General features: G+C 42.8%; 1 protein-coding gene across 7 annotated transcripts; it reads right to left on the reverse strand.

Moving 5' to 3' along the window:
- Window positions 1-1,085: 1,085 nt before the first annotated feature.
- On the reverse strand, window positions 1,086-26,520 carry ORC2 (origin recognition complex subunit 2). 7 transcript variants are annotated; one of them, XM_081017341.1, is made up of 18 exons: window positions 26,392-26,520; window positions 23,494-23,596; window positions 22,798-22,904; window positions 21,903-22,040; window positions 21,573-21,659; window positions 19,673-19,765; window positions 18,401-18,432; window positions 16,255-16,315; window positions 13,498-13,682; window positions 12,211-12,309; window positions 10,460-10,569; window positions 8,938-9,070; window positions 8,289-8,385; window positions 5,798-5,944; window positions 4,833-5,004; window positions 3,715-3,776; window positions 2,291-2,409; window positions 1,086-1,864 (listed from the first exon to the last, which is right to left on the reverse strand). In XM_081017341.1, exons 3-18 carry the CDS (start codon window positions 22,886-22,888, stop codon window positions 1,781-1,783), a joined length of 1,710 nt encoding a protein of 569 aa, XP_080873467.1. In that variant the 5' UTR covers window positions 22,889-22,904; window positions 23,494-23,596; window positions 26,392-26,520; the 3' UTR covers window positions 1,086-1,780. The 7 variants fall into 7 exon arrangements, with proteins under 7 accessions (XP_080873467.1, XP_080873469.1, XP_080873463.1 ...); XM_081017343.1 differs by having other exon boundaries at window positions 16,255-16,312; window positions 23,474-23,596; XM_081017337.1 differs by having other exon boundaries at window positions 23,474-23,596.

Below are 26,520 nucleotides of genomic sequence, written 5' to 3' on the forward strand. Positions count from 1 at the left end.
ACTATGTGCCCTGCTATTTAATTTTTATTCCACATAATCAAATGCTTTGTATTTTTGGGCAGCTGATACTGTTATCTCATCTTACTGCATTTTACCTTGTGAGGTAGGCAGTTCTCAAGGGGAGCAGAGCTCTCTCTCTCTCTCTAAGGCGGGGTGCAAAAGTCAGGCAAAAGACTAAGCACTGGGAAGGTGAGAGAAGGAATTTCCACAGCAGTTCCTCCCTCCATAGTAAGGAGGCATTTGCTTCCCAGAAGTGTAGAGAGGGGGGTACCTGACGGAGAACTATAAGGGCACCAAAGCAAAGAGGCGCTAGCAACGTCACACCATTTGTGGGGCCCCAAAAAGGACTTCCGGGTAGGTTCACAGGGTTGCAGCTAAAATCACTCTTTGATCGGTAGCCTTAGCACAAAAATTAATCAGGAACTTTAGGGAAAAAACTATTTCTCAACTTCACTTTTGGAATTTTATGCTGTGCGAGGAATCCCCCCCTCCCCCCGCAAGAAAGCACTTCTACCTGACAGCTAGCTTTTTTATCCTGGAAAATGTAAGACAAAAAATAAGCTAAACCAATGATTTATGTAGTACGTGAAGATGCACATCTCAGAGCTTTTTCAAACAAACTTTCAATGGTCTAATGGTCATTGAACTGTCAGGGGTTGATCACTTCGATGTCAGAACCAGCAATATTTAATTTAGGCTGCAATCCCATGGACATTTATTTTGGAATAAGCTCCATTGAATTTAGTGGGATTTGAACTTCTGAGTAAGGGATCAGTCCAAACTCCAGCTGTTGATGGCATGGGCTTTATGCAGCAGTAGGGGGAGGATGAATTCTGCCTTGATTGGGCCCTTACATTATCACATGTCGGAACTGGAAAGTGCTCGGGGACTAACAAATCCTGCCCCATTTCAGCATCTTCCACTGGCTCTACAGCAGCACTTCTGCCAGCTCACACATGGGCTGCACGAATGTAGTGACACCACCACCATCCCATTACCTGGCACAAGAAGGGACGTTTGATCACTCCACCCGCTCAACAGCACCTCTTCTGCCATTTCAGTTGACGTTTTTTCAAATACAAGTCTTCGCCAGGACCATAAACTGTGTTTTATTTAGAACCATACAAAAAAAAAACACCCCACTATTGCACAACTACACATTTTTATTCAGATTATTTTTTAAAAATACCAAAATACTACCTCTCATTACTTCGGACGTTATCATTAAGAAAGCTGGTTTGAAAAATCAGCATAGCTGCCATTTTCTTTACATTGCAGAGACAGGTGCCAGCTTATTATTAACTTTACAATGGCTTGTATACCAATGAAGGCTAAAACGTCAACAAACTTGTCCAAAATAACCTGGGTCTCTGGTGTTTGTATTTTGCTTTGCCCAAGTACGGGCACCTCTCCATCTCACACGGCACATATTAGAAAACCAATAAGGTAGTCTGTAAATATGACATACTCATTCATTGTTGAAAAACTTAAGCTGCTAACAGCCAACAATGTGTATTTTCCAAGCACAAGTTACTTCATGAGCAGAAAGGCACATTCCTATGTCACATTTTCTTTGTAATGGAATACAAAGGAGGAAATCGTCATCCAAAGTGGAAAACCTAAGCAGTTTTAGATACATATAAAAGTTGGCTTTGCACAAACAATGCTTTACTCAATTATTACAGGCAGATAAAAACTCCTGAGATCTGAAAATTGACTACACTGTAGGCAGTATTCCAGCAGCTCTTGAGAGCAATTGCTATTGCACATTTCAGAGCCTTCAAATGTCATTATCCTTCTGTAAAAAGTCAGTCAAGGTCCCAGCGTCCACAGGAATTAATAAATATTCAACTCCATCAGCACCCTGAAAACAAGCACACTATTTCGATTAGTTCTGAGGCATAAGAATAACAAAGCATTTTTGTTCAATCCAAATAGCAGTCCTGCACTGATAGGGATTTGCCCTCTCAAGTTATGCTACGTGACTAGAACAAACTAAAGCACATTTCCTCCTCAAAAGGCATGATCCAATGTCCTACCAGAAATTTGTAGAAGACTGCTTCCACATTTTGGATGGCAACTTTCACAACAGTATAAGCAACCTTTGGCTTGTTTCAATACCATGAACACACATGTGATACTTCTGTCTATTAATATACACCACAAATATTTAATTGTCGTTCTGTTGTCATTCACCCTGTACCCAGAATCATACACTCTGATTTTTTCTGCAGCATAGGCATTGTTAAACAACTAGTCACATTAGCATGTCTATAGCAACTTCACTCACCCTCTTAGTCCTAATGAGCTTGTGATCCCTGAATTCTGTGAGCTGAGCCCTGAGAGTTAGGTCACTATTGACCAGGAAGGCTTCCCGACATTGCTGGTAGAAATCTTGGAAGGAAAGTCCTAGCAGGGGAAAAGAAGCAATGGAACGCCTAGCATTAAAAGCGAGGTCTTGCTCAAATGAAAATCAATGTTGCTAACGAGATCTGTATGATGCTTGAAGGAGGTTTTATTCAAAAGGTAGTATGAATATTTTTCTTTGAGAAAGCTATGCACTAGAAATGTCTCCCCACCATTGTGTTCCCTCAAGATTGCAATTCGAAAAATGGGGGAAGGGGTTGATTTCCTCAAAACTTTTCCTTTCTGGATCTTTTCCTACCTGAGATAGCACTGAAAGCAAGGCTTCTAAGATTGCTCTCAAATATTGTACACTTCAGTCCCTAGTCTGGTCCTCTCATTCAGTTCAAAGCAATGCTACATTTCAGCGGCCAGTTTCCTGACAATTGGAAGAGCTTACAAACTCGCCCACTCAAATGAATTGCTGCAGCAAGTGTCCACATGCCCAGTACCAATTGATACTCACATAAAACAGAAGTTTCATCATGTGATAGGAATTTTATGGTCTTAGATATATGGTAATGTTCATAAGCGTACCAACCAAGCACGTACCTAGATCAGCACAGGAAGACCGACCTGGAACCATTTTGATTCCTAAGCTGAGCAAATGTTTTCTCTGCAAGGTCAAAGTGGAAACCTCCCCATTGTCTCTTTCCACACAAATCCTGTCTTAAGGGCACATTTAAGATATGAATAGGGTGTGAGCCTGTGACATGGACCAGGAACTAAGTATTTATCATTACAAAAGACTGGCCAGGCTACCCAGGCAATCCAATCAAGTAACCTGCCAGACAGGAGACAAACAACAACAGGAGAAAAACAACATTCAAATTTCTGTTTTAAGACCGCCTTTTCTGTGATGTAGGTATGGTGTATCTGAGGGGTGGTCTTAGGTTACACCCCTTCTGTGATGTATGTATGATGTTTCTTGGGGTGGTCTTGATCTACAGGGTGGCAATTTCAAAAGTCTTTATAAGGCCTTGCGCGCCATTTTTCTGGGTTTCTCCTCTTCTGTGGGTGAGGGGAGCACCCTGTTGCAACAAATCAATAAAGATCAGGCTTACTAGCTGCTTTGCTTCTCAATATTCTCTGGTTGGCCTCTGTTATCTTCTCCTACCAACAGGGAACCTATGTAAGGACTCTATATGGGCTCTTGGATACCCCATAAGGGAAAAGGGCAATTTTTGTTTACAACAATCACATTTATATAGGCATTGTGCTCAGAATCCATGACTTAGGCTAAAGCTCATGTCCAATGCTACCCTAGTTTGACCTCCAGAAAGAATTAAGAATTTGTGTCTCTTGAGTTACCTGGGTATGAGGTGTTATCCTTATTTTCCAATTGATATTCTGCCAAAAGTCTGAAAATCCCCCTGGTAAGTAAAAGAAGTATCTTTAAACAAGACTAGAAACATAACTTACAATATGGGAGGGAACATGTTTTGAAAATAAAAAGGGCTTAATTGTGCATGCAACCACTTTTAACATCCTATTTCTGTTCTTGGCTTTATACTTTCTGCAGTGATTCCACCCAGAACTGGAACAGCTCCCTCTGTTGTGTACCAAAGCATTTGCTCCCTCTCCCTTTACACCATTGCTGAAAATCCACATTTATTCCCAACTACAGACTTCCTTAGGGACACGGGTGGCGCTGTTGGTTAAACAACAGAGCCTAGGACTTGCCCATCAGAAGGTTGGTGGTTCGAATCCCTGCGATGGGGTGAGCTCCCATTGCTCGGTCCCTGCTCCTGCCAACTTAGCAGTTCAAAAGCACGTCACAGTGCAAGTAGATAAATAGGTACCGCTCCGGCGGGAAGGTAAAGAGCGTTTCTGTGCGCTGCTCTGGTTTGCCAGAAGCGGCTTTGTCATGCTGGCCACATGACCCGGAAGCTATACGCCGGCTCCCTCGGCCAATAAAACGAGATGAGCGCCGTAACCCCAGAATCGGCCACGACTGGACCTAATGGTCAGGGGTCCTTTTACCTTTGCCTTACAGACTTCCTTCTGAGGAAAACCTTTTTTTAAAATCTCCCGTCCGCTATACTAATTCTACAAATAATTTTGTGTGGGGAACATCATTTCTGTTGATACAGAAATGTGGGAAACATCATTTCTGTGAGAAAACAAAAGGGAAAATGAAGATAATCCGTAGGGCTATATTAGTCATGATCTACACTGTAGATTCTACAATAGAGCAGGGAAAGATCTGGAGTCTCCCACTGCTGTGTTTCTAGCAAATATTAGGCAACATGAACTTGAGGCACTAGGAAAATAGCATTCAGGTCTTGTTTCCCTATTTGTAATATGAAAAAACAGCTTTCCGTTTCCAACATTGAAGCTTTATTTAAAAACCACTCCCCCCCCCGAGAATTAGCCCCCTGGTCGCAGCGAAGCTCCCCAACACTTGAACATCACAGAAGAGTTCTTACCTTGCATTAGGAGTGAGACTGCGCAGAACATGAGTGAGAGAGCTCAAAGCCAAAGACCCGGATTGCTGTATCAAGAGGGAGTTCTCAAAGGATGTTTCTTCTACATAAGGACTGTAAGTGGTCGTTTCATACCACAACCAATTATACATGCTTTGCTTTGCTTGATCCCACACTACAAGAGCAGAAAAGAAAGAAAAAGTAAAAATTATGTAACTCCACTTTATGTGGAGATTTTTGGGAGGGGTGGGAGGATGCTCCCCAAATCTCGGGCTCTGTGTGGGAAAACACAGTGGGAACAAGGAGGAGAGGCTGGTGGTTCCCCACCCTTCCTGTAAACAGTTCAAGTTGGAACACCAGTGTGCCCAACACTACAAACTGAATTGGTCTAAGATGCCATGTGGACTCCATAACTATTAATGACTAAAACCCGGGTAAAGGTAAAGGGACCCCTGACCATTAGGTTCAGTCGTGGCCGACTCTGGGGTTGCGGCGCTCATCTCGCTTTACTGGTCGAGGGAGCCGGCGTACAGCTTCCGGGTCATGTGGCCAGCATGACTAAGCCGCTTCTGGCGAACCAGAGCAGCGCATGGAAATGCCGTTTACCTTCCCGCTGGAGCGGTACCTATTTATCTACTTGCACTTTGAGGTGCTTTTGAACTGCTAGGTTGGCAGGAGCAGGGACCGAGCAATAGGAGCTCACCCCGTCGCAGGGATTCGAACTGCCAACCTTCTGATCGGCAAGCCCTAGGCTCTGTGGTTTAACCCACAGCGCCACCTGCGTCCCAGGTACAGAATGCTAATACCTGGTTTGTGGGCAAGCTTGTGTTCAGCTATAATACCAAACCATGGTTAAGAAATGCATCTAAATACAGCCACAGAATGCATTACATATGCACCAAACAGATGTTCCCACTGACTTAAGATGAATTTTTCAAGCTAGAGTGCTGAAAGGCCTAAGAACTCACTGAGTGGTGCATTAATGTGATCAATAGATGCTATGAGGTAGATATTAGAAAGAGATGACAATTGTGCTAGGATTTGTTGGTTTTTGTCTCCTCTCAATGTTGGACTGTCCAAGTTGTGGATGAGCAGGTAGAGCTCCAGTGAAGGATCTAGCAAATGAGAAGAAGTACAAGGGTTAAAAACAGGGTGTCAAGGAAGTAGGAAAGTCACCTAGCTGCAGCCAAATGCTGAAAAGCTTTCTGTGGCTGCTCATCACCTCCAAAAATCACAGGACCAGTCATTCAGGTAAAAACAACCTATATTTATGTGTCCAGGAATCCAAGATCCATGGCTAGTAATGCAAACATGTATTCTGAATAAAAGAATTCCATTTTAACCCATGCTATAATATTTTGTAATCCAGATTCCCACCCAAAATTTTGTTTTAAAACTTCTCTCATCATTTGCATTTTTTAGATTCAGTACCAGAGAGACTGGGAAATGAACTGAATGTGAATAATTTTGCTATAATAATAATAATAATAATAATAATAATAATAATTTATTTATACCCCATCCATCTGGCTGGGCTTCCCCAGCCACTCTGGGCGGCTTCCAAAAAAAACATTAAAATACTGTAATACATCAAACATTAAAAGCTTCCCTAAACAGGGCTGCCTTCAGATGTCTTCTAAAAGTCTGGTAGTTGTTGTTCTCTTTGACATCTGGTGGGAGGGCGTTCCACAGGGAGGGCGCCACTACCGAGAAGGCCCTCTGCCTGGTTCCTTGTAACTTGGCTTCTCGCAGTGAGGGAACCGCCAGAAGGCCCTTGGAGCTGGACCTCAGTTTTTAAAAAAACCCTGAGGGGGATGGTGAGATCATCTGGCAAGATGTCGGATTAATGTGTTTGCTCCAACCTTCTACTCCTCCTTCTACTACTTCTAAGTATCTAAAAGCAAAGAGAGTGTATGGAGAGCATTGTATGCAACTCACTGAGGAGCTGAGGGAGGATAGGTTTCGTTATGAGTTTCCCAAAGAACTCCCATTATGTGTAGCTATATAAATACAGAAACTGGTAAGTTAGCTTATTGAAAACACAGTTGCTGGTGGTCTGAAATCATCTCCCAAAAGGCTAGGATGCCAGAATTCCAGGGCCCACTACTGCACCTTGACTGGGCCCATTTTGGTATCCTGAATAGTGAATTTTCTTAATAAGGGAAGATAGATTCACTTTACTTAGGAATATATTTTGCTGCAAAAAATCAATTCTAAAACTGCCATACATTGAGTTTAACACTTTTATGTGCCATTTTTGAAATACCTGCATTATCTTAGGAGGCGGCTTCATTAATTTCTAAATTCTTGGGGGTCCAGGAATTTAAGGAGTCTGGCACCCTCAAACTCATAACAATATTTACGGAAATAAGCCATATCACAAGTCAAGTTTTTAAGGTTTGATGTTAATATTCTGTTGGTAGCTGTCCAGAGTGGCTGGGGAAACCCAGCCAGATGGGCAGGGTATAAATAAGCTGCTGTTGTTGCACATGGAATATACTCCAAATTTAGGGCTGATAACCATTTTCAAAGAAGAGCAACTTGGCTTTCCTTACAAAGAATTAGCCACGTTTCTTCAGGTGGCAGCATGTATTATTAGTAGCACAGAACTGGAAAGGACAAGAACATCTGCATATATCTCGCTGGAAACATAATGTATGGACAACTACTATATCGGAAAAATTAACAAAGAGACTACACACATTGAACAATGCAAGAGATGCAATGAATTTATTGAAATCTGGCATTCTCTTATAAAATATTCCAATGATAATCCTGAAAAATGGCAACCTTCGGAATCACAAACTGGACTTTGGCAAAGCTAAACAGGCTGATCTGCCCTGGTAGGGAGAGGGGGCAAATTGAGATGGGATTAAGTGATACACCTGGTTCGTCTCCCATTGAGAGAGGCTGCTTGGTCATGCAGGTCACATCTTTTAACCAATTACTTTAGCTAATAGTATATAGTTTACGCTATTAAAGTTTAAGGATAGTTTTTTTAAAACAAAATTGGGATGGGAAAAACTCTTTGTAATTGTGTTTATTCACTGAAAATCAATAAAACTTCTTATTAAAAAAAACTCTACTCATTTCATTTGATCACTGAGCAACATCCCCACTCAAACCTAGAAGTCTAGATCTGTGCTGATAATTGCAGAAAATACTGTAGCACTATCAAGGTGGGACTGAACTGCCCAACTGTTTAGTTGAAACTAATGCCTAGTTATCAATCCCAACCATAATGAATGTGTAGATCCACAGCAATAACTCGAAGCCTACTGGAGCAAGTCCCATGTTTTACAAATTGGTATTGAATCCTAGATGAATTGCCAGAATAAGCACCATTATAATCACTGTATTTGAACAGGCAATAAATATATGAGTAAACCAAATCATCCAATTTTTTTTTAAAACTTAGGAAGACTCCAAACTTCTAATATCTTGGCCCATCTGTATTACCTTCTTTAAATCTTTTCACAATCAAGTCCAGCTGATCCTGGGGGCTGCGAAAAGTGCCCGTATGATCCAGCACCTCTTCTGTTACGGAATTAAGAATCTGGCACAGAAAAACAGCAGGTCACCATTTTCCTTTGGAACTGTGTTGTTTTTTAAGCATGGTTTTTCAAAGAGAGCTTACCTCAAGTTAAAAACAGCTGTCTCAATATTAAGACTATTTCACAGAATTCCTATATTGAAAGCAACATGTAGCGAAAACATCCACACATACAATACACAGAAGAGCCTTCCATATACAAACTTCGCAATATCTGAAACAATCCTTAGCAGTTTGCAGGTTTATTAAGTATAAACTTAAAACACACATTAGGCAGGTTTTTCTACGTTCCAACCAGTGCAACTTGCCCTTTCATATGAACAGCATTTGCAAATGAAGACCCATATAGGAAGTCAAAGCAAACCAAAACCATGGACTGCCTTTATGTACTGGAGCCTTTGTCTGCTAGAATTAAGAGGTGAACCGAATGTAAACCAACTTCATTTGAGCTGTGTTCTAAATAACAGTAACCTATTAATAAACCATGCAGTCTGTATTGAAGCTTTTGTTTACTTCTCTGAATGCATGCATGCATATATGTCTCTTTTTTCTTACCGATTTCACTGTGATGCTGGGGAAGAACCCATTCACAACAATATGAACAGAATCTTGAAGAAGAGAAATGCGAAAATTCTCCAACAGAGCTTTCTTTGAACCTAATCCATATAGCACAATATTGAATCCTAGGCTGCAAGAAAGAAAACATCTCTGAAATTTACAATATAGCGCATAACCTATTGAAAGTGTTCTTATCGAGAACAGTATTTTACATTTTGTTATTCTGACAGTTAGAACTGTATTTGTTTTTTCTTTGTAAACACTTATTCCATCTTCATTCCCGAATAATAACAACAATTGAAGTTTGTTTAAATTTAGTATCTTTGAAGAAATCTCCGATCCTTTTCCAGTCCTGAAAAGCAAAACTAAATGCTCAGTGGAAAGATGAGATTCCCACTGTCATGTTTGTTTGCTGCCTACTTGCAAAGCAACAGAGGAAGAGAGACAATTCCAATTCTGAAGCAAAGTACAGTACACTCATACCTCGTGTTGCGTCTGCTTCATGTTGCGCCTTTTTGCGTTATGTCCCGTGGCAACCCAGAAGTACCGGAACAGGTTACTTCCGGGTTTCGCTACTCACGCCTGTGCAGAAGCATCAAATCGCGCTGCGCGCCTGCGCAGAAGCATCAAATTACACCGCGCGCCTGCGCAGACACAGCGCTTCAAGTTACAGGCATTTCACGTTACGGGCGGGCCTCCAGAACGGATCCCGTCCGTAACACGAGGTACCACTGTATGCAACAAAACTACTGTATGGGCCTACTTTTTTTTAACCTGCAAGTGATAAACATTGAGAGTTGATGTGACGTAGAGGTTACAGTGTCACACCGGAGAGATGTATATACACATCCCTACCCACCCATTAAGTTCACTAGGACAAACCAACCTCACAGGGTTGTTGTGAAGATAAAATGGTGGTGGTGGGGAGAGCAAGGAGCAACTTGGAGAACAGAAATGTAATAAGGGCCCTACACTTACATTTGGCTTCAGTTCTGCATCATAAATGCTAAAAGCAGCATCTATGCCTATTATCTGTTTATTTTCCTGATGTCAACTTGCAGTGTCTTCAGTGGAATGGAAATAAGTGCAGCCGTACTGTGAACAGCACCCAATCTGCACTTCACTCCCATATATTCAATCTGGAAAGTGGCTATGACAATTAGCTAATAGACCTCTACAATCTAGGATCTATTTAAATCCCATGTACTTTTCTGTTATAGAAAACCAATAGCTATCACCCAGAAGATTTGTGACTGCTTTATATGAGATAGTTTCCTATCTGCTAAAGAAACCAGGCTGAAAGCATTTCCATCACTCAAACATCATCCACATGAGGTTCCTTTTATAAAGACCTCAACTCCAGAAAATACACTAACTGTACCATGGGAAGTGAACGTGGTTTTGTTCAATGGAAACTATTTCCGAGCCTAAGAAACAATTAGGCTTAATTACAACTTCAATTTGTTTCAAGAGAACATTGTATATTGCATGTTCTTACAGAAGCCCACCAGATACTTACTGCAGTTGCAACATCCATTTGTAAAAGAGAGATTCATGTTGCTTGGTTAATGCCTCACATTCCGAAGCAAAAGCAACAGGTACTTTATTCAAGATGTTTTGCAGGGACTCCTAGACCAGGAAGGGGAAAATAAGCCATTAGAATAGGTGCATGGCTGAAAGATATGAAGCAATACATTTCTAATTAAAACAGGGAGGGAGAAACTGCTGCAAAGGGTACCTGTTTTCAGCCAGGCCCCACTTTTCTGTCTCAGCAGGGAAAGAAGTGCCTGTTTCTTTAGCATTGCATGATGGAGCAGTATCTGCCAGAGCCAGTGTTAGAAACTAAGATATGAAGGCTAGGAGCTCAATGGCACCTTAAAGTTACCGTATTTTTCGCTCTATAAGACGCACCTAGTTTTTGGAGGAGGAAAACAAGAAAAAAAATATTCTGAATCTCAGAAGCCAGAACAGCAAGAGGGATTGCTGCACAGTGAAAGCAGCAATCCCTCTTGCTGTTCTGGCTTCTGGGATAGCTGCGCAGCCTGCATTCGCTCCATAAGACGCACACACATTTCCCCTTACTTTTTAGGAGGGAAAAAGTGAGTCTTATAGAGCAAAAAATACGGTAAGTTATGGGCGCAACAACGGAATGTCTAGGCACACTTTTTTAATAACAAAAATGTGAAGTTGAAAATGAATGAACTGCAGCTAAAATATTATGTTCATTTTTCACACGATCTAGTCCTTCCCCTGCCTACCCCCCTAGTAGTCTTAAGAGGGTCTCTTCTCCAGTCTTCAGAGAGTAGCTGGAAGTGGGGAGACAGAAAAAGGTCCTCCTTTCCTTCCACTCTGCAGTTTTAATCTGAAATCTTAGGCACAGTACTGCGCCCAGAGCTCAGAAACTGCTTGCGCTAATGAAATTCCCTGTCGCAAAATGCGCCCTAGAACAATGTGAGTTTCGAACACTGGTCAGAGATGATTTCTAAAGCAGACATTGGCTTTGGCAGGGACTGCTCCATTACAAAGCGATGAAGAAAAAACCCAGGTCTGCTTGCTTTTGCTGCACATGCAACGAAAGCAGGCTGGAAAGCCTTCCCCATGCTGATTCTTTTTGGGAGTGGATGGGATCAATGTGGGGTGGCTGGGTGGGCTTTCCCAAAAGGTCCTGCCCACCGGCTGACATCAACAGCGATGCAAGCTGATTGGTGGGTGGGCATGGTTTGTGGAAAATGCCCTGAGGCAAGAATGGCTTGCAGGCCAGAAGTTCCACACCCCTCTTCTAGCTTAACCAAGCCCTTTTCACCGCAAAGCACCATATTTTTTGCTCTGTAAGACACACCAGACCACAAGACGCACCTAGTTTTTGGAGGAGGAAAACAAGAAAAATATATTCTGAATCTCAGAAGCCAGAACAGCAAGAGGGATAGCTGAGCTGCGTAGTGAAAGCAGCAATCCCTCTTGCTGTTCTGGCTTCTGGGATAGCTGCGCAGCCTGCATTCGCTCCATAAGACGCACACACATTTCCCCTTACTTTTTAGGAGGGAAAAAGTGAGTCATAGAGCAAAAAATACAGTATTTCTCACTGTTTTCAGCATTACAACTCAAACTGTGCTACCACCAATAAGGTAAAATAAACCAACCAACCAACCAATGAACCAACCACTGGGTCCATCCAAGAACAAGCACAGAGACGGTTGCTAGAAGTTTCTCTGAACAAAGACCTCAAAAGGAAATTCTAATACAAATAGTCCCTCATAGCACATATGGTACCTGATCCATTTTCTCTTTCTGTAGCTTCTGAAGTGTTCGGTCAGAAGTTAAAACCTTGGAACTGCTATGTGCTTCAAAATACTCTTCCACCAAATTACTCTGCGGGAAGAGAGAAACGCACAGTGGGAAGCTGCTTCAGTAGAGGGGAAGGGGAAAAGGGATAGCAGCAAATTGAGAAGAAAAGGAAAATTTCTAAACGCACATGTTATTTCATGCATAACTATCTCACAATCATTATCCCTTAGTCAAGAAGTTGCCTTCTATAATGAGGCAAAAAGTATACAGCAAAGTTTATCATAGACTAAGGATATAATCCTATGCAAACTTAAAGGTAAAAGGTAAAGGTACTCCTGCCCGTACGGGCCAGTCTTGCCAGACTCTAGGGTTGTGCGCTCATCTCACTCTATAGGCCGGGAGCCAGCGCTGTCCGCAGACACTTCCGGGTCACGTGGCCAGCATGACAAGCTGCATCTGGCGAGCCAGCGCAGCACACGGAACGCCGTTTACCTTCCCACAGGAAGGTAACTTACCTTCCTGCTGGAAGGTAACTTATGCAAACTTACTTGGGAGTAAATGCAAGACACTCAGTTAAGGCTTCCAAGTAGACATGCAATAGCACTACTGTTAGGCTGCAATCCTAGAAACCCCTACCTGTGAATAAATTCCATTGCACACACAGGGACTTAAATCTAAGTAAAGAGGCACATGGTCTTCATTGTCATATGCAATTCCAGAGGGTTCTTTAAACAAAACAAAACAATAAAAATCTGTATCAACCCAAGAGACTAGGGCCCTGTGGGACTTGACATCTTTCCGCAGGGCCTACAAGACAGAGCTGTTCTACCAAGCCTTTGGCCAGGGCACAGCCTGACTCCCTCCTTTGGCAATCTTCACAGAACTCTAGCCCAATGGTTGCCATCAACTTGATTTGAATTAATTTTATAATGAAATGATTTTAGAATGTTGTATTATTTTATTGTTGTTAGCCGCCCTGAGCCCGGCTTCAGCTGGGGAGGGCGGGATATAAATAAAAATTTATTATTGTTTATTATTATTTCCCATGTACCTTTCAAAAGTCATATGATGCGCCTTTCCGCAGAATTAAGCCTGTAAGATTCAAAACTAATTGGGATTAAACTGCCACTAAGCACATCCACAATGTTTCCTGTCAGAGACGGGCCCGCATTTAATTCAGTGTACGACTGGCAGTAGAAATGTTTCGAGAAGCCCTTATTTCTATGGCCAATAGCCAATGTGATTAACAAACTGAAGTGCAGCCACACTCACAGGAACTTCTCTCTTCAGCTTCTTAGCTGGCGTTTCTTTGTTAGCTGGAGCAGATGATGTCTGGGGTCTGGCCAGCATTTTTGGATCGACAGCATAATCTGTAGTTTCTTTATAGCTGTCATCTTCCTCTTCTTCGGAGCATGAAGTGGAATAATCACTTTCAGTATCAGAGCACATGTTTAAAGCTAAAAAGGAAACATTGGGCAAGAGACTTGTGAGTTTCCGTTCCTAACTCATCTTGTACACTGGAAATTTTGTACTTCAACTTTATATTGCATATACTGGGTAGAAAAAAAGGCCACTTACAAGTGGTGCATAATTGATAGAGCACATAGCTGTTGCCTTACAGATAGTAAATGGAGTTCTCCCTTCACCTCACACACATACAGCGGTACCTTGGTTCTCGAACAGCTTAGTTGTCGAACAAATCAGATGCCGAATGCCACAAACCCAGAAGTAAGTGTTCCGGTTTGCGAACGTTTTTCAGAAGCTGAACATCTGATGTGGCTTCCACTTGAGTGCAGGAAACTCCTGCAGCCAATCGGAAGCCGTGCCTTGGTTTTTGAATGGTTTCAGGAGTTGAATGGACTCCTGGAATGGATTAAGTTCGAGAAACAAGGTACCACTGTTTAAGCCACAGAGTCACCTTCTCAAATAACAGCAGAATCTCAACATAGTCTAGGTAGGGGAAAACTGGGTAAAGAACACAGTATGTGGCAAGAAAATAAGCCACTGCCTAACCCAGGGGTAAGCAACCTTTTTCAGCCGTGGGCCAGTCCACCGTCCCTCAGACCATGTGGTGGGCCAGACTATATTGGGGTGGGGGGGAGAGAATGAATTCCTATGCCCACAAATAACCCAGAGATGCATTTTAAATAAAAGCACACATTCTACTCATGTAAAAACATCAGGCAGGCCCCAAAAATAACCAGAGATGCATTTTAAATAAAAGGACACATTCTACTCATGTAAAAACACGCTGATTCCTGGACTGTCCACAGGCTAGATTGAGAAGGCGATTGGGCTGCATCCGGCCCATGGGCCTTAGGTTGCCCACCCCTGGCCTAACCCAAGGGTTCCCATTATCCATATAGACCTGAAGGACACAACTGAAATGCTGCTGTGGAGTTCAGGAGCCCAGGCACTTCAGTTCCTCCCCTGCTCCCTATCAGCCAGAACTCAATGGTCACCAAACACACTCTGCCCTCATTTGGTCTGCTTTGGGCTGACCCCATTTTTTTGCTTTGCTTTTTGACCAACAATTTTTCTGAACTTCTGCAAAGCTTGGATTCCCCTGAACCTGTCGAAACCTCTGTCTTCCGCAGAGGTGGTGTTATTTTAGTGGTGTACTTCGCAGCACTTTGAACACTGGAAATACAGGGAACAATATCTACTGCACACCACACTTTGTATATGTCAATGTGGAAAAATGACTGCCCAGATTTAAAAAAACACAGAAATCTGCCATAATGTATTCAAACCCCCTACCAGAACTGAAGCAGTTTCAATCTAAAAATAATGGGTGGACACTACAGAATTAAGACTACTTAATTGAAACCAACACATTAAAGAAAGGTTACATCCGGATCTCCCTACAATCTGGGCAACAGCTTTCGGAAGTGGTATTCGGATAAATCTCTCTGTGTGTCACTGAAGCACACAGATGGAAGGAAGGCCCATAATTTCCTCCAAGATTTGATGTGCTAATTCAAGTACACTGTATCCATGAACCTTACTGGTAATCTATACAATAGAGCCAGTGAGGGTTAACAGTTCACCTGCGGTATGAAACATAAAACCCCACACAAAGTGGTACCTTCTTTAGGATACTGCTTTCCCACATATTGGGTGTTATTCAACTAAATTTTACTCACAGCAGACCCACAGAAATTAATGAACGCATTTAAGTTAGGTCCATTAATTTCAATAGATGTAGTTTGAGTGAACCTTAAAGGTAAAGGTAAAGGCGCCCCTGACCATTAGGTCCAGTTGTGACCAACGCTGGGGTTGCGACGCTCATCTTGCTTTATTGGCCGAGGGAGCCGGCGTACAGCTTCCAGGTCATGTGGCCAGCATGACTAAGCTGCTTCTGGCGAACCAGAGCAGCGCACGGAAACGCCGTTTACCTTCCCGCCGGAGCAGTACCTATTTATCTACTTGCACTTTGACATGCTTTTGAACTGCTAGGTTGGCAGGAGCAGGGACCGAGCAATGGGAGCTCACCCCGTCATCACGGGGATTCAAACCGCCGACCTTCTGATCGGCAAGCCCTAGGCTCTGTGGTTTAACCCACAGCGCCACCCGCATCCCTCGAGTGAACCTTAGTTGAATACTAAAGCACAAGGGAGAGAGCAAAAAGAATTGAGGATGGAATTCAACATTACACTATGACAAACATTCTGTTTGAGGAAGCATTTCATCTTGCCAGGCAAAACCATCTGTCCCATCCTCCTCCGAACCTGCTCTCGAGGTTCCCCTAACCCTCACAAGTCAATTTCAGGGGTTGAGCATGGGGAGGAGAGGCGGGGCTCCTGCTGATTCAGCTCCTTAGGTGAATACCACCCCGAACGCTTATGCGATGAGAGTTTTATTCAACTCAGTGCTACAAGATTAGTTGCTGCAATACAGCTACTCCTCTGGAAACTGTTATACTGTTATATATAATGTCACAACTGAAGAGTCAGAGCACAAGAATGAAATCTCATCTTATAAAACACCACTGAACTATATTAGCTGGAATTTAATGCAAATGCTTACCCGTAATTCTTTTCCTGAGTCTGTAGGGTGTTTTTGACATGAATTCATTCTTTTTACTCTGCTAATAAAGCAAGCATATGAAGTATCTTCTAAATAAAATCTCATCTGTTTAGATGGTTTAGAAAACCTTAAACACAAAAACTGAACATAACCTGCAGAATCTAGCTCTGGAATCTCATTATTAGACCTAGAGACCAAGCAAAGTCAGTTAAGAACCCAGGTTGTACTTATTTCTACTTCTGGGACAGTCTAGATTAGTTTCTTCCAAATCTACAGATTTACAGCTATCATGTACCAATTTTGGATCAATACATTAAGACTGAACTCATATTTGAAATAGACCTGGAAATGTCTTATGGATATTTGCAGAACACTAGGACTGCATGAAGCAGTCTCAATCTATTCTCAAAGTTACTTCATACCCAGGAAGCCACGAGTTGATCTTTCAAGGAAGATCCATAAGCTATATTTTCAAGTTACTTAAAGCCAACTTTTCAAAGCAGATTACAACAAAAATTTGAAGAATATATATGATTAAATTAAAACGTAACAGTCACACAATCGGTAAAAACAAACATAATCAATAATAAAATGTCTTCTAGAACTAAAAAAAGTGGTCAATACTGATTAAAAAATGGGTAGAGGGGGAACTTGTCAGATCTTTCCAGGGATACAGCAGTGCTGTTACCAAGGATGATCTGTTTGCAATACCCGCCAAGCCAGCATGTTCTAGCAACAGGCCAGAGTACATGCTGATCTTAACACTTGAGAAGTTGGGTCACGAAAAATCCATGTACCGTATTTTTCGTCCTATAGGGAGCACCGGCCCATAGGACGCACGTCGTTTTTTTTGGGGGGGGGGAATTAATAAAAAAAATTTATCCCCCCCCCGCCGCGGCTGCCGCCCCAAGCCTTGTGCACACCTGCCCGAAACACGGGGCACCCTCCAGAGGGCTCCCCGTGCTTCGGGCGACAGGCTGCCGCCCCAAGCCTCGCACGCTCGGCGGGACCTCCCGCTGGGCTTGCAAGGCTTGCGGGTAGCTTCCTGAAGCCTGGAGAGCGAGAGGGGTCGGTGCGCACCGATGCCTCTTGCTCTCCAGGCTTCAGCGAAAGCCTGCATTCGCCCCATAGGACGCACACACATTTCTCCTTCATTTTTGGAGGGGAAAAAGTGCGTCCTATGGGGCGAAAAATACGGTAGGTGGCCATTTATGCTATTTTCCCTAAAACCTCCAGCTACTCAGTTCTCAACTAGTATGAAGGGCAAGCCCATTCTTCTGCTCGAATCTCTTGTCAACAGTACAATCCAGATAAAATGTTTATATATCACTCAGTTGACAGTAAGGTTCAATCAGCAGAACAGGGAGGGAAGCAATTTTCAGCTATATCCCTTCCTGCTGTAGTCCCAACCCTTAAATCTGTTCCGGGGGTCTGGGAGCTCTCCTAGTCACATTTAGGGGAGGGGAAATTCCTGAAAATGTCTTCCCTCCAATACCATTGACAGCTGAATACCACTGCTGGATAAAACTTAACAAAAAACACATAGCTAAGCAGTACAGTTTTACCTAATAACAGCTTAAAAGGTAAAGGGACCCCTGACCATTAGGTCCAGTCGTGACCGACTCTGGGGTTGTGGCGCTCATCTTGCTTTATTGGCCGAGGGAGCCGGCGTACAGCTTCCAGGTCATGTGGCCAGCATGACTAAGCCGCTTCTGGCGAACCAGAGCAGCGCACGGAAATGCCGTTTACCTTCCCGCTGGAGCGGTACCTATTTATCTACTTGCACTTTGATGTGCTTTTGAACTGCTAGGTTGGCAGGAGCAGGGACCAAGCAACAGGAGCTCACTCCGTTGCAGGGATTTGAACCGCCGACCTTCTGATCGGCAAGCCCTAGGCTCTGTGGTTTAACCCACAGCGCCACCTGCGTCCCAATACCAGCTTAGGATCAGCCAAAGGAAGCAACACTGCATGTTGCTGCATGTAAATTCAAGCATTATACTGGATTACAAATGTTCAGAGCCGCCTCAGATTGTCCTGTATTTGGCCAAACTACTGAAGGCAACACTTGGGAGATTCTACACATAATGGAGAAAGGTCATTCTCCATCAATGACCGATGTTTTTAACCACCAAAAATTGCCACTCACCTCCACCTTGCCTTTGCTTGAAGCAGAATACTCTGGAAATTAAACAAAGACTGTCACATATTACCAAGAAACATTAGCTCTTTTCTACTTCATTAACTAAGCATCTTCAGATGCTCATACCAGAAAATACTTCAGATTGCAAATAATATTGAACTTTGGACAATGCCCTCATCTCTATGCAGAATTAATGCAGGTGACAAATTCATCCAGTGCCTTCCCATGTAAAAAGGATGAACTAAGTTATATTGACTATTTTGTATCTGTTTAATTCTGTGCCTAGTACTGGGAGTTTTCTGCAAAGGCTTCTCCACTTCCCAAGTCTCTCCTAAATAAACTATTTCGTATTCCCCAAATGCTTATTGCATCTTAACTAAATTCTCCTCTCAGATAACACATGATCCCCAAATACCAGCATATTTTTACACTGGGACTCAATGTACATATAAGATTTATGATTGTGTATGAGTAGCTGAACTGCATGCCAAGAAAACTGTAGAGCCAAACTGGCTTTCTTGAAGTCACTGCCAGGTAGTTTATCTGAGCCATTTGCTCAACAGTCACTGAATAATCATGCAGTCACAGGAACCGTGGCAGATTATGATCCTGCAATTTTAAAAGTGTGCTAGAATAGGAGTGAAATCCCTATAATCTGCATAGCAAAACGCATCCTAATAGTGGAAACTTGCATGCTAACTAGTTATGCATTCCTTAAACATTTTAGAATGTGATTTAGGTATAATTTTTTATATGTAACTTGTTCTTAATGCCTGATTTTATCGCTATCTTAAATGAGTATTTTAGATTGTCATTTGTAAACCACTTAAAGGTCTTTTGTTTAAGCAGTAAAATAAATTTGTTAATCAATAAATAAGTAAAGTAGAAAGCTACACATACAAGATTCCAAAATCCACCTTTCATTTCAAATAACTAGACGTCTTGGCACATGGATGGCTATCATGAAAAGGTAAAAAGTGTGTTAAATCTTTAGCAAAAATCAGCAATCTAGCCTGTCAGATTAAGGCTCACGTTAATCAAGAGCACATATTCATCTGCCTTTATTGTCATGACATTCATACTCTAATTCTCCTTCCCTAGCTAAGAACCATTGTGTTAATCCTAGATACTACAAAATATAACCCACAAAAGAAATAGTAAGTGTAAAAGCTACACGTGAATTCTCCCCAAAGCAAAACCTTTTAAAAGCAGCTTTTACCAAACACAGCTCTTACTAAAGCATTTGATAATTTAGTTTATTACTTCAATGGAACTTACTCTTGCTGCTTTGAGGAGTGCTTGCTCCCTTTTCAGGATCCTTCGCCTTCTCATGTTTTACATTGCTACCTGCTGTCTGAGCTAGTTCAGAGGCTTTGAACAAAGGAAAATGCCAGATTAAAGAAGCATGCACACAACATATTAATACAACTTAAAACACTTTCCCCAACCTAGTGCCCTCCAGATGTTTTGAACTGGGGCTGATGGGAGCTGCAGTTCAAAACATATGGAGGGAGCTACACTGGGGAAGGCTAGTGTAGGCCATTGTTGAAACATGAGGTTAAAGAAATAAACTGCTCATTAGTCATTATTTATTACAGTGTTAAAGGTGAGACCAAAATATTGGTACAAAGGTAATACAAGCAATATGATACAAATGCCCTGTGATCCTCGGATGAAAGGCGGTATTACCACAAGAGTGTGACCACCAGCATTTTTAAAACAATAATGTTGCAGCTGATTCAGAGGCACTAAGACTTGCATGGACCACATAGGATTTTTCTCTTGTAAACATTTGAACTGAAACAAATACCATGCTGCTACACAAACACTTTTTAAAACTCTCCCAGGTTCAGAAGCAGATTGTTATGCAAAAGAAAAAGGCTGCTGTTCTGAAATAGAAGCCAAAAGCCTCAACAAGACCTACAACGGTTACTGATGTGGTTCTCAGGAATGTGGTGAAAGTGAAGGTCATATCCCAATATTTTGTTGTTCAGTAGCACTGACAAACACTAGATATACAGTATCAAAGCAGAGAGAATAGGCCTGCACTGTGAGGTGAGAAGGGAAGAGAAGCAGCTAAATTAATCTGCTCTGTGGCTGCCTCACAAAAACAGCCCTATACCCTATGTAGCTTACTGGCCATGTTCGCATATAACACCCAGCTATGGCTTGCTTTACCCATGGTTACCAGTTGGCCTGGTTCACATGACACACTACGCCAAACCATGGCTTGTGGTGAAGAGAGAGTTCAACCATCAGATCTGGTTCAGATGATGCATCAGATCAGGCATAGGCAAGCTCAGCCCTCCAGATGTTTTGAGACTACAATTCCCATCATCCCTGACCACTGGTCCTGTTAGACAGGGATGATGGGAGTTGTAGTCCCAAAACATCTGGAGGGCCAAGTTTGCCTGTGCTTGCATGAGATCAAACTATGGGTTAGTTTAACACAAATTCAAAAGGACTTCAAAGCAACAAAGCAGCTGTATGCTCTTCTCCAAGAGCCCAGGTTTGCATGCTCTTGCTATGTCAACGTTTGGCTTAGCCAGCCATACAAATAAATTTGTTATCTTACAGTTGACAACATAAGCCATAATCTGTTTCTCACAAGCTTGGTTTGTTTTCCAGCTGCTCTTGCCTTGAGCCTTTGTAGCCTGTCAAGCTTGTGGGGAAGGGTTCAAATAAACCATGGTTAAGAAAGTCTATTTGGTTTGGAGATAGTATCAAACAACACTTAAAAACAAGCCAACAAGCTCATAAGCCAACAACAAACTATACCTGCACATGGTTAGCCTGCTGGGCTGGGTTCATTCAGACAAGCCACAGTTAGGCTAAGCAAACCATGGTTTAGCATTAAGTGTGAACCAGGTCACTTACCGGTCCAGCCAACTCACTGCTTTGGGTAGTGTGGTGAGGCAATTAGTTGAGGAAGAAAATCAAGGAATCGAAACAGAGTTAAACAAACAATAAATTTCAGTGTTACTAAAGGTTCTGAAAAGCTGCATGTATACAGTAATAATAGTTACAGAGAAAAACCCATTTTAAAGTGCTTAACCATAAGAACAACTACAGAAAGTAAGCATTCTGTAACTGAATGATCAAACAGTTTTATTCCTTCACAGTTTCATTCCTAAGACTAGGATCAAAGAGTTAATTTGCTGAACAAAACAGTCCATACCCATTTCTGCCATCTTGTTAGAGCGTTTTGGAGTTTGGAACGGAAAGACATCCCCACCACCTGCACTGGAGCCATTTTTCAAAGAGCCTAAAACACACCCAAACAAACAAAAACCCTCAGAAGCAAACTTGTGAGACGTGGGAAGAGAAATTATAACAATTATCTGCCAAACTGCAAAGGATTTGCATGTTGTTAAATAGCAAACATTGTTTACGGTGAAAATGGGTGGGTCAACCCACATAACACTGTATTGATATCACTACTGAACACAGCCATTTCTTAGCCAACATTCACAAGGCTAATAGCTGGGTAAAGTTTTCTCATAAATACCTTGGATGCCTAGGACAGAAACATATTCCTGTTCTTTAAAAGTTTCCTGAGACTCATTATCTGAGGTATCGTCTGTTTTCTTCACCCATCTTTTTGCATCAAGCGTTTGTGCAGCTTTGTTCTTTCGAACCTTATGACCTGGAAGAGAAGCAGTAAGGCTTTAATATCAAACAAACCAGAAACAGTTAGCTGTTCTCCTGTTTCTGCCAAATCTTTCTCCGCATACGCACTTACAACACAATCCTATGTATGTTTCTTCAGAAGTAACAGCCACTGTATTCTAGTAAGTGTTAAGCACTACAGCCTTAGAACCTTTGCATGTAACATATATTTATTTCCATTTAGAAATACTAAGCAATCAACATATTCTAGCAAACTGAATCCCTTAGCCAGTTTTTATTGAGAAAAGGCAACCAAAAACTCTGCAAAAGATGGCAAGGATTCAACTGAAGGCAAGGCACCAAAACTAGTCAGTCTGCTTATTGTGGACAAGCGTACAAAGGCCTAGTGATAGTAATACCCTTGCAGTTCTGAACATTATTAACTTGCAATCCTAAGATTTCTGAATGTGAATAAAAGGTCTGTCCTGATCTATAAGCAGATCATAATTGGTGGCGGGAGGAACTGTACAAAGAATAGACACCTCCATCAAGAAACAAGATGATGGATAAGAGTTTTGGTCTCTTAGAAAAACCTGGGTTTCCATTATGGCATACACTCAAAAGAAAATCTGTAAAAGCACCAGAAATTCTCCTTTTTAAAAATATGTAACTTTAAAGGCATCTAAAGATATCCAGAGTTTCTAATTACTTTTTTAAAAAACCCAGCTGGGAAATGTAGTACCGTTTTATAAATATGTAAATAAGTTGTCCTTGCACTAACAATCAATTCATACCTGTATCTTCAGAAATGTGCTTTAGGACATCCTCATCTGCCACAAACTTGACCTCTATCACATTGCTTTTCTTTAACTTCAGATTACTCATAGCAAGAAGCCTACAACTAAAAACAAAGTATGCATCATGTTCCTATCCAGGCACAAGTACAATTAAACTATCCTTATTACCAACAGGAGATGTAACCAAGCCTGAAATGCATGGTATACAAGCAGAAGCATAGAAAGATTAGGAGCAATAATAATCCTTTCTACTTTCAGAGAATCATAGAATTGTAGAGTTGGAAGAGACTGTGATGGTCACCTAGTCCAACCCACTGCAAAGCAGGAATCCTGCCCATAACCGTCCTAGGTAGACAGACTCGAACCACCAACTTTCTGGTTAACAGCCAGATGCACTGACCCATTATACAAGAAGTATTGTCCCCCCCCCCCCAACCATTAAGACCTGCAATATTTAAACAGATGATGTTTTAAACAAGGTATTGGATCATCTCCCCAATGAAGTCCCTGCTAGAATTTCTTAGGATTTCGCACCACCATGTTGGCAGTCATCTTCAATTTTGGGCTGAACCCCCATTGTTAACCACATCTTAAGCAAAGCAAAATTAAGATTTCACACCTCAAAAAACATAAAATCCAACCTTCAAAACAAATTTTACTCAAATGTACTTACAGAGATAAAAACAACCTTACATATCAGCATGAACAGGATTGGAGAGAATACATTTCCACACGGTCAGCCAGTTTAAGCGGATGAGCCTTAATTGTCTAAGTTCCACACAGCATTTTCTTTAATCTGAAATGAAAGGAAGAGCCAGAAACACCTTAAAATGATCAGAAGGGTAGATATGGCACCCTACTGAAATTCCCCAACATTTAAAAAGCAATTTAAAAACAACAACTTGCAACCTAAGGATAAGGAATCCAAGTATGTAATTTTTTACACAATGCCTCTGCTTTGTTTTATCTGAGTTTTCCAACCATTTTCTTCTTGCATAGATCTGTTGGTGATTTTAAAGTCCTCAATCTCCCCTCCTCCCTGGCCAGCTGGCCTAGCACAGGACCAACTGATGCTAACCGCCCTGTGGAGTAAGAGGCAAGCAAAGAAAACATCAGGGACAGCTCCAGGTAGATTGTCTCAGGTCCTTCCCTGCCCTGGGCCAACTGACACCAATTGCCCAGGAAAGAAAAGAGGGAGGGAGGCAGGCAAAGGCAAATTCAGCGCCTCCTCCAGTAGGATTGTTCTCTCCCTGACTCTCAAAGAACCAACTTATAGCAACCACCCTATGGGAAGGAGCATTTAATGCCTAGTGTGCCTGGTTGTTTCATTTTTGAACATGAGCTTCTCAGAAGAAGAAGAAGAGTTTGGATTTGATATCCCGCCTTTCACTCCCTTTAAGTCTCAAAGCGGCTAACATTCTCCTTTCCCTTCCTCCCCCACAACAAACACTCTGTGTGGTGAGTGGGGCTGAGAGACTTCAAAGAAGTGTGACTGGCCCAAGGTCACCCAGCAGCTGCACGTGGAGGAGCGGAGACGCGAACCCGGTTTCCCAGATTACAAGACTACCGCTCTTAACCACTACACCACACTGGCTCTCAGTGTATCTGTTGTGTTTTATAAGTGTTTTTGGTCACTTTGAGGACTCAACTTTCAAAGTGGGATGTAGATTACCGCACAAACGTTCACAAAATTGAGACAGTGAAGATAAGTAAAGTACTGCAGAAACAATCAGTGCACAGTTAAACTACACTTTGCAACAAAATGGAGAGAGCCAATGAGAAGCACCAACACACTGTTCCTAAAATAAGTCTGCCATTAGAATTCTGGGAAGAATTCAACACAGTGTTATGGCAACAGCATACCTCAGTTTACCAAACTCTCCTCTCCCCCCTGTGCTGTTCTGGGATTTCTCCTGACCACCACCCTGCAACCAATGTGAAGGTGTTGGTGTAAGGGGAGGAGAAAATCACTATTGCACCAGCAGGAGTCCTTTGTGTATGAACGATCATGTTCACTGTAATCCTAGCCATGTCTACTCGAAAATAATTCCTACATTCCCCAGGTAAGTGGGGTTACGATTGCAGCCTGACGTAGCCGGTGTTAGGACACAAGTGTCTGGATTCTTGTTCTAAGACTAACAGCCATGACCCTCGCAACCTGATTCATGTAGCTCAAGGCTACAATCCTATGTACTGTACTGGGAGTAAAGATAAAGTGTAAAGGTAAATGACCCCTGAACGGTTAAGTCCAATCAAAGGTGACTATGGGGTTGCCCACTCATTTCGCTTTCAGCCCAAGGGAGCTGGCGTTTGTCCAGACAGCTTTCCAGGTCATGTGGCCAGCAGGACTAAACAGCTTCTGGCTGGCGCAATAGAACACCATGATGGAAAACAAAGTGCACAGAAATGCCGTTTACATTCCCGTCGCAGCGATACCTATTTATCTACTTGCACTGGTGTGCTTTCCAACTGCTAGGTTGGCTGGAGCTGGGACAGAGCAACTGGAGCTCACCCAGTCACAGGAATTCGAACCGCCGACCTTCTGATCGGCAAGCCCAAGAGGCTGAGTGGTTTAGACCATGGCGCCAGTAAATACCACTGACCTCTGGGAGTTATTCTGCTTAAACATGAATGGTGGGAGTTATGAACACCAGAAATTAAGGGTCACTTAACTCCACAGGAGGGATGCGGGTGGCACTGTGGGTTAAACCACAGAGCCTAGAACTTGACGATCGGAAGGTCAGCGGTTCAAATCCCCGCGATGGGGTGAGCTCCCGTTGCTCGGTCCCTGCTCCTGCCAACCTAGCAGTTCGAAAGCACATCAAAATGCAAGGAGATAAATGGGTACCGCTCCAGCGGGAAGGTAAATGGCGTTTCCGTGCGCTGCTCTGGCTCGCCAGAAGCGGCTTAGTCATGCTGGCCACATGACCCGGAAGCTGTACGCCGGCTCCCTCGGCCAATAAAGCGAGATGAGCGCGCAACCCCGGAGTCGGCCACGACTGGACCTAATGGTCAGGGGTCCCTTTACCCTTAACTCCGCAGGATTTGTTTCCCAGCAGACATATTTGCGATTACCTTGAAAGTGTATACCCCCCCAAACAAATATTTAAACCCAATATACTGTGAAATAAACCCACAGGAACTAACGTAACCACTAAAAAGCTGCAGTTCTGAGGCAATTCACGAGGCCAGCTGAATTCAGCTGCGCTTGCGCTACATCTCCCGCGCCGGTCAACATGACGATTTGGAGAAGACAAACCCTCCAACGGCCCATTGAGAGTTTAACAAAGCAAAGCAAAACACTAGTCCTCAAGAACTTGAGGCTGCCTTCCTGCCCTCCCTTTGAGATACACAGAGCCATTCTGCCAAGGTCTACTCTACTCGGAAGCAAGGCTCGTTCGAATTCAAAGGGGCCGGGGCTTACTCTCCGGTAAAGTACACCGGTAAAGTACACGCAGAGCGCGCCAACCCCTTTCCACACGTGCTTTCTGTTGCCCCCTCAGAAGCCACGTGACCGAGTCCAACGCGCGGCGCATGCGGGGACTCGCCACCCACCGTTGGCCCCGCCCAGAGCCCCCCGTTAAAACTCACAGAGGCGAATGAACACGAACGGACCCGCGCGCAGCCGGAACTAGTGCTCTACTTCCCGCGACGTCCGCCGGGACAACGGCCCCGCCCTTCTCCGTTCTGATAGGCCGGGGCCGGGCTGGCCACCGCCTT

This window comes from Podarcis pityusensis (genome assembly GCF_964106645.2).
Source record: "Podarcis pityusensis genome assembly, chromosome: 1".
Classification (NCBI taxonomy): Eukaryota; Metazoa; Chordata; class Lepidosauria; order Squamata; family Lacertidae; genus Podarcis; species Podarcis pityusensis.

Coding starts and splice junctions, on each gene's coding strand:
- ORC2 (XM_081017341.1), bottom strand. CDS start 22,888: ATGAGTAATCTGAAGTTAAAGAAAAGCAATGTGATAGAGGTCAAGTTT. Junction 16,316..18,400: donor CAAGCAAAGGCAAGGTGGAG/GTGAGTGGCAAT, acceptor TTGCTTTATTAG/CAGAGTAAAAAGAATGAATT. Junction 5,945..8,288: donor TGTGAAAAGATTTAAAGAAG/GTAATACAGATG, acceptor CTCATTTGCTAG/ATCCTTCACTGGAGCTCTAC.